The 8,912-nt window shown below is 32.8% G+C and overlaps 1 protein-coding gene across 1 annotated transcript; it reads right to left on the bottom strand.

The window, feature by feature from the left end:
• Positions 1–3,132: 3,132 nt before the first annotated feature.
• LOC122272854 (keratin-associated protein 6-2-like) lies at positions 3,133–4,977 on the bottom strand. The gene is made up of 3 exons (XM_071185739.1): positions 4,889–4,977; positions 4,036–4,247; positions 3,133–3,398 (listed from the first exon to the last, which is right to left on the bottom strand). The coding sequence occupies exons 1-3, from the start codon at positions 4,975–4,977 to the stop codon at positions 3,133–3,135; spliced, it is 567 nt and encodes a 188-aa protein (XP_071041840.1).
• Positions 4,978–8,912: the final 3,935 nt, after the last annotated feature.

Raw genomic sequence — 8,912 nt, 5'->3', positions numbered from 1 at the left:
AGGCAGATTATTTAGGGTTCCGTGGAAAGAAGGCAGATTATTTAGGGTTCCGTGGAAAGAAGGCAGATTATTTAGGGTTCCGTAGCCGTAAAAAATTTGGAATCACTGGTCTAATAGATTAAGTAAAAATGCTCATTATTATTTTTTTCTTTCATGCAACAAGTCAATTTCTTATAATCGTTTCTAATTTTGAAAATTCTGAAAAATGGAGTAGCCTAAATAGCAAACTCATAATCGGAAAAATATTATCAAAAGACACTGGTTAGGTACTATTAGGTATTATGGTATTCTCAAATAAAAACGTGTAGTAAATACATTGAATAACTGAGGGGAATAAGTAAAAATAGTGATTTTTTATGCTTGTTTTATTTAATTTAATAAAAATGGGAAAAAAATTACCCCAACTATTGCGTTATCTCGGCATCAAGCAATTTAATTATGAAATCTTTAATAAAAAAAAAACTTGGATTCAAAACTAAATGACAAAAAATCAGAAAAGTTAACAAGTGCTTATTTTTGCTTGAGTAGAGAATTTTGTTTGCGCAATCAACTGTGTAGGCTATACAAGAAAAGAAGAAACATTGGTCAACAAAGCAGCAATATTTGATAATATATTTTCTCAGAGGGTTAGAAAAAATAAAAATATTGTAATATGTGTAAAAAGTTATGAGAGCGTAACATTCATAAAATGGTATATTTAAAAGTAATATTGCAAATAAAGCAGATTCAAGATATTAACCTAATTGAATTGTTCCCAAAGATTTAAGTTATAAAAAATAGGTTTAACTATGCGAATAAATAAACTCATGCAGTTTATCGCAAAACCAATCGATAAAACTAAAATTCTTAGGCAAGTATTAAGATAAGCATGAACTTATAAAAACTTATATTAACCTTCCGTTAGTCGCGCGCACCTCTCAGGTGCATCCCTACTGCACTTTCACCTCCTTTGCCGTCAATAGATTTTTCCGGGGGTCGAGCCTAATGTTATGTTCCTAACTTTGGATTACTCAAATGTCCGTGCAAAACCGACCTTAGAACATGTCGATGGAGAGTTGGAACCGCTCAAATCACCCCTCTGGTGCAGCGCGACCATTGACGCAAGTATTATGGATATAATATTTTTATGAATTAAATNTGAAGATGGAAATTTAAATCATAACACTCAGTGAACAAGAAATTGTACTCAAAACAGGTGTACTGCATACCTGCCAACTTTTTCGCATTTGGCGTAAAGTTTTATTTCTATATTTAAAGTGGTAGTAAAGTGTATGCTTTTTATATATTCCTTGCATTTATAAACTTAATTTAGAATCTTTTTGACCACCACTATTTTTAAAAAAATTAAGAATATATAAATTAATATGTATGAAGAATCACGTGAAAAAAAAAGGATGAGATAAGTGTTAAACAAACTTCTCACAAGAAGTTTAATTTTTAATACCTATTTAAATGATTTTTATGTATCTATTACAACATGTATCATTCTATATGATTTTACTGGAGAATATATTATACAAAATAACACATAACAATAACAAAGTATAAAAAGAACAAGCATTTATAAAATCTTGCATTAGTACTTCCTATCACTCTTTTCAAATCAAAATAAAATAATTAAATTCGTTATTAAAGAAATATATTTCCTTAATAATCATTTTCAACGTTTATAGCAGTTCTTTTAGCTTTTTATATCGAAGTAAACCAAAATATGGCATAATTTATTCATTTTCAGTTTATGTAAATGCACCAGAAACAAATTCATAATTAGACTAGGTATAGCACAAAGACTGGAAGTTTAGCTGTCGGAAATAAAACCTAATTTCCGATTATTAATGATAAACAATTAATGATACAGTCTTCATTCTTTCAATTAGATATTTTAAATATAGTCTTTCATAGGTTATAGCTTTCACATTAATTTAATGAACTTTATTTAGAAGGTCAGGGTTCCGTGGAAAGAAGGTAGGTTATTTAGTGTTCCGTGGAAAGAAGGCAGATTATTTAGGGTTCCGTGGAAAGAAGGTGGATTATTTAGGGTTCCGTGGTAAGAAGGTAGATTATTTAGGGTTCCGTAGCCGTAAAAAATTTGGAATCACTGGTCTAATAGATTAAATAGAAATGCTCATTATTATTTTTTTCTTTCATGCAGCAAGTCAATTTCTTATAATCGTTTCTAATTTTGAAAATTCTGAAAAATGGAGTAGCCTAACTAGCAAACTCATAATCGGAAAAATATTATCAAAGAACACTGGTTAGGTACTATTAGGTATTATTGTACTCTCAAATAAAAACGTGTCGTAAATACATTGAATAACTGAGGGGAATTAGTAAAAATAGTGATTTTTTATGCTTGTTTTATTTAATTTAATAAAAATGGGGAAAAAATTACCCCAACTATTGCGTTATCTCGGCATCAAACTATTTAATTATGAAATCTTTAATAAAAATAAAAAAACTTGGATTCAAAACTAAAGGTCAAAAAATCAGAAAAGTTAACAAGTGCTTATTTTTGCTTGAGTAGAGAATTTCGTTTGCGCAGTCAACTGTGTAGGCTATACAAGAAAAGAAGAAACGTTGGTCAACAAAGCAGCAATATTTGATAATATATTTTATCAGAGGGTTAGAAAAAATAAAAATATTGTAATATGCGTAAAAAGTTATGAGAACGTAACATTCATAAAATGGTATATTTAAAAGTAATATTGCAAATAAAGCAGATTCAAGATATTAACCTAATTGAATTGTTTCCAAAGATTTAAGTTATAAAAAATAGGTTTAACTATGCGAATAAATAAACTCATGCAGATAATCTCAAAACCAATCGATAAAACTAAAATTCTTAGGAAGTATTAAGATAAGTATGAACTTATAAAAACTTATATTAATCGGACCTCAGTCCAGGTATTTTGAATGCCTTCTCATGCCTTCGAATTACTAGAAAATATCGATTTCATATTATTTACACATTATCTGAATATTTAAGATACAAAAATTAAGTTGAAGTATTATTTTTTTTGTTATTCAAGCAGAAATCTACTAGGAATGTTGGGAAAAAGAACAATAAGTTTCGTTAAGATAGTCACCTGCTCCAGCAGCGACTCCAGATCGTGCAACAGTGCCATAGCCTTGTTAAGCTTCTTGACCATAACCACCTACAGCAGCTCCATAACCCTGTGCATAACCACATGAAGTAGCTGCTGCAGATCCAGAACTAGCAGCATAAGCTTTACCTGTTCCTTCTCCGTATCTTACAGCACCAGTAACGTAGCTTTGTCCTGATGCATGACTGAAACCTCCTGCTCCTGCACCAGATCCAGTACTATATCCTTGACCAAATCCTTGGCCATAACCTCCACTAACTGCCCCTGTACCTCCAGCACTAGCTGCCTCATTTTCTTAAATGGCATTTTAATTTGAAGCCATTTGAAGCACGCATTTTTTGTTGAGTTAATTTTCTCAAGCTCGCGTTTTATAGTATATCCAGCGTANAATATATATATTTTATCTCATTTTCTGTCCTTCTCAACGTAGCAGGTATAAATGGTCAAGTTACATTCACAGAAAATGGTTACGGAGTAAAAAACAGCACAACCTTCTTGCGTCAATTGGTTGAACATCTTGTGATGGAGGAAGAGATCCGACGCGGGAGCAAGAAAAATTTATCTTCGGTACTTCGCTAAATAAGTTTTTTGATATTTATCTCTCTAAAGAGTCTTAAATTGGTAACAATTAACTATTTAAACTAGACTAAATTTCATTTGGCTTTCAAAAAATCAGAAACACCTCATAGGTGCAACGCGATTAACCATGTCGGAAACAAGTGCGCGACTAACGGAAGGTTAATCGGACCTCAGTCCAGGTATTTTGAATGCCTTCGAATTACTAGAAAATATCGACTTCATATTATTTACACATTATCTGAATATTTAAGATACGAAAATTGAGTTGAAGTATTAATTTTTTTTGTTATTCAAACAGAAATCTACTAGAAATGTTGGGAAAAAGAACAATAAGTTTCGTTAAGATAGTCACCTGCTCCAGATCGTGCAACAGCGCCATAGCCTTGTTCAGCTCCTTGACCATAACCACCTACAGCAGCTCCATAACCCTGTGCATAACCACCTGAAGTAGCTGCTGCAGATCCAGAACTAGCACCATAAGCTTTACCTGTTCCTTCTCCGTATCTTACAGCACCAGCAACGTAGCTTTGTCCTGATGCATGACTGAAACCTCCTGCTCCTGCACTAGATAGATCCAGTACTATATCCTTGACCTAATCCTTGGCCATAACCTCCACTAGCTGCCCCTGTACCTCCAGCACTAGCTGCCTCATTTTCTTAAATGGCATTTTAATTTGAAGCCATTTGAAGCACGCAATTTTTGTTGAGTTAATTTTCTCAAGCTCACGTTTTATAGTATATCCAGCGTAAAACTCACAGACGAAAAAATAAATATCGATTAAATGTAAAAACGTAAGCATACCTGCTTACTTTAACACTTTACAAAGTGGTGTTTTCTTAAGTGGTAGGGTAGAGTCAATGAAATTGAGATTGTCTGTTGGCGTTTCGTAAAAATTTAATCAACAATTAAAAACACTTTCAGAAAGCCTAAAAGCCTATTGTACATATGTTTTCAATTCTTAGTGATTACGACTACTAATGCTTAACTCCGTTGCCTTGTAATTTTGAACCCAATCCAGAAGACAAAGGAACTGAAGGATCAAGTATTGGAGGAAATTTCCCTTTGAGGAGGAATATTGGAGGTAATTTGCATGGAGAGGAAAAACCACGAAAACCACCCACGGTTAGCACTAGCAAGGGGACTCTAACCCAGGATCCGCTAGCCACTGAGGATATTTTACGTCAGCGTTGTGGTCGGTGCAAACCTGGTGCGGAATTCGTCTCGACCAACCATCGCTGGGATTCGAACTCGGTTGACCTCATTGGAAGGTGAACCCTCTATCCTCTGAGTCATCATTGCTCTCTTTCGTAAATAGAAATAATTCGCATTTGTATGAAAACTGAATAACAAATATCTTAAAATAGGGGGGAAATTTCAGAATTTTTATTTTTTTTTAAATGATGAACGATATTTTTTTATTATATCGATATTAAATATTTTAATAAATTTCTTATATATCTATGCCTTTTTTTATCTCTCAATGACGAAGATCATATGTAATTTACATCATGAACAACCAGTTAATTTTTGTTTTATTTGCAGTTGCGCCTCCACTATCGGAAGAAAAAAAACTTGCATTCTTATTAGAACTGCAAAAAAAAAGAAAAGAAATATGTCTCACACTGAAAATAGGATACTGTCAAAGATTTAGAAAGATTACGAGTGGTGGAGAATTAATAATTAAGTTAAAAACTTGAAGTACTCAGGGCGGCCAACTTAGAAGGTCTCTTAAGAAATTTTATTCAAGTGATAGCAAAGTTTTTGGAAGTCACTAATGATGACCTGCTGCATCTCGTTCCACAGTTCTGTAAAAACACCTCTAAATCGACTAAACTCGGAGGCTGTCCAACTGGCCGTTTCAGGTTTTCCTAGATATATTCGTTTGATGGCAAATTTGGGGATCGAGCAAGCCATGATAGAATGGTAATGTGGCGGCAGCATTTATGAAACACCCGTGATGTCTGCAGTTGAGTGTGATATTGTTTATAAATCGCTCTTAGTGGCTCTGTTATTCGTGGTAACGCATAACATGTGGCTGAAGGATGTTACTAGCCACCGATGGACGACTGCCGTGTCACTGCGCATCATTAGTAATGGGGAACGTGAATAGCGGTGACTATTCCATCACACCAGCTGCAGAAGAGGAGTGCTGTCACCCAGCTGGGCAGGATTGCTATCTCCGTTTGAAATGTGTTGCTCTAGATGGGATTGGATTGCAATTGAATGGAAACAGGTCGTCTTTAATGATAAACTCAGACTTAATTTGGGCAGTAATGACAATCATGCATGAGTGTGGAGGCCCCTTCATGAAAGCTTCAATTCCGCCTACACTGTTTCGTACTCTTAAGTCTGAAAATGAATAAGACGTCTAACTTTGCGAAAATTTGAATTAGTTTTGAAGCAATTAAATTGCTCATATTTACGATGTTACAATGTAAAGAAAAAACTAATCGAAGTAAAATCATCTTCTNTAATTATTAAATAACTAACATTATAATAATTAAAAACAAAAAAATTATGCATGATTTGCTATCTCAATTGATAAGACTTTTCCATGTTGGACCCCGGCGTTTATGGGTCACACCAGCATTCATTCAAGCAGATTGATTTACTGATGATATTGACATTGGAGACAACATCTGAAGCTGAATAGTCGAGCGTGGATACCTGGCACTGGTAATACCTTGATCATCTATTGATCATCTTGAGTTCATCTATTTTCAACAATAACAATTCACTGTAACGAGATTTTTCACTTCGTTGAAGCAATTCATCATAAAAATTGTATCTGTTAAAAACAATTGGTAGTTATAGATTTTTATTATTCTCGAAAAAAAACTAAAAAATGAAATTTATTAGTTACCAGTTTTTATTCTTTTCCGTCTCGATATATATGGGCTTTAAGCCCTGCTCTCTTCGCCTAAATCTCCACAATCACCGTCAGATGGGGTGACTTAGTGCAAACTGTTAATTATTAAATAACTAACATTATAATAATTAAAAACAAAANAATGTGGCGGAAGCATTTATGAAACACCCGTGATGTCTGCAGCTGAGTGTGATATTGTTTATAAATCTCTCTTAGTGGCTCTGTTATTCGTGGTAACGCATAACATGTGGCTGAAGGATGTTACTAGCCACCGATGGACGACTGCCGTGTCACTGCGCATCATTAGTAATGGGGAACGTGAATAGCGGTGACTATTCCATCACACCAGCTGCAGAAGAGGAGTGCTGTCACCCAGCTGGGCAGGATTGCTATCTCCGTTTGAAATGTGTTGCTCTAGATGGGATTGGATTGCAATTGAATGGAAACAGGTCGTCTTTAATGATAAACTCAGACTTAATTTGGGCAGTAATGACAATCATGCATGAGTGTGGAGGCCCCTTGATGAAAGCTTCAATTCCGCCTACACTGTTTCTTACTCTTAAGTCTGAAAATGAATAAGACGTCTAACTTTGCGAAAATTTGGATTAGTTTTGAAGCAATTAAATTGCTCATATTTACAATGTTACAATGTAAAGAAAAAACTAATCGGATTAAAATTATTCTTTTTTGCGGAAACGTTAACTAATAGCTAAATAAAAAAAGCACCTGATTAAAGTAATTATTTTTAAATAGATATTAAATTTCTCCTAATGCCCCACTCTCTTCGCCTAAATGAAAATAATGTGACGTCACACAATATTCAAAAACAGAACAATTTTCATTGAAAAGTTTGAAAAACGGAAACGAATTTAGAACGCTGGACAATGTAGCTGTAGCTGTAAATGATATCTGTATTGTTTTATTGGCTTAATTTTTTTTATATTGAAGTAGATTATGAAAAATAAAAATTGTGCAAGTTTAAGCCCTTAAAAAAACTTTCCTCTTTGTAGAAAATTTCAAAGTTCAAGATCCTTTCTTTAAAAGTGAAATATGTTTCAAGGGGTTTATTTAACCCTTTCGAGCCGACTATCACAAATACGTGCCAGCATAAAACCGTATCAATCAGGGTAAAAAGATAAAACTGGTAATCAAAGTAATTCTTTAGCAGTTTATTTGTGGGAGGAGTTATAATTGTTTGATTTATTTAATTCGCCATTACTTTATTCGAAATAAAACTATTTAATTATACTTTGAATTAATATTGATTATATATATGATTAAACTAACAATAATTAAAGTAAAAGCAAAGTAAGTCTGTCAAATTAGTAACGACTACATTTAAGTTACCGTTTTTTATTTAATTACAACTTGATTCTGATTTTGTACGAATGCTTTTCTGAATCAACCGTCCCCAAGGGGTTAAAGAAAGTAACAAGCTATATTATTATTGTACAAGTTATACTATTATTATATCTTATTGCTTAGCTATATTATTACTATACCGATACTTAGTTATGGGCATACACTCGTTTCCATGGATACATTGATACTTATTAGAATTATGCTTAAACAAAGTTAGTGAAAAATTCAGTTGATAGCGATTTCCTGCATGAAAATCTTTGTTAAACTACAGCTACCCCAAAAGTTTTTTCCCCCACTGAATATTGAAAATCACTATTAGGATAAGCTTTGTGACTGAACACTTTCCTGTGATATTAATGCTTTAACTAGACATAGCTATTAAAATTTTCAAAAAATCCCAAATCTAACTTTTTTTATTAGTTTATCGCCAAACGACATTGTCGCTCAAAAAAACTAACCCTACCATCTTTCAGCTAAATGTATCTACTATCGCAAACTAAATGTATCTACTAAAAGCAAAGTCAATTTTAGTCAATTTAATACTGAAACAAAGTCACAATCATTTTTCTACAAAAAGCAAAACAAGTTTAGAATAAAGTGTATTTACTAAGAACAAAATCAATGGTATCATTTTTAAAAATTTTTAAGACGGCTGAAAAAAGTGTAGGTTTAACTTTGAGTTGAGAATTACAAAATATTTTTCTTATTATATATTTCCTTTACATTCAGTTTTATTTGTTGCTTAGAACCTCTAAATTTATCTCCCTTTTACTACTAATAAAAAAAGTTTCCAGACAGTGGTAACTCTGTTTTAGTATATATAGCCATTCAAAGTTTCAAAAAATGAAAAATCTGCATTTTTTAATTAATGTATCTCAAAACAGCATTATTGCGTAAACAAACTAGGTATACTATCTTATGGTACGTTACTTTTAAAAAGTAACAAGCAAAAATACAAGTACTTTAGGCAAAAGTAACGAGAAAAAAGGAAAAAATT

Source organism: Parasteatoda tepidariorum, chromosome 9 (assembly GCF_043381705.1).
Source record: "Parasteatoda tepidariorum isolate YZ-2023 chromosome 9, CAS_Ptep_4.0, whole genome shotgun sequence".
Lineage (NCBI taxonomy): Eukaryota > Metazoa > Arthropoda > Arachnida > Araneae > Theridiidae > Parasteatoda > Parasteatoda tepidariorum.
This window is presented reverse-complemented; position numbering and strand designations above follow the sequence as displayed.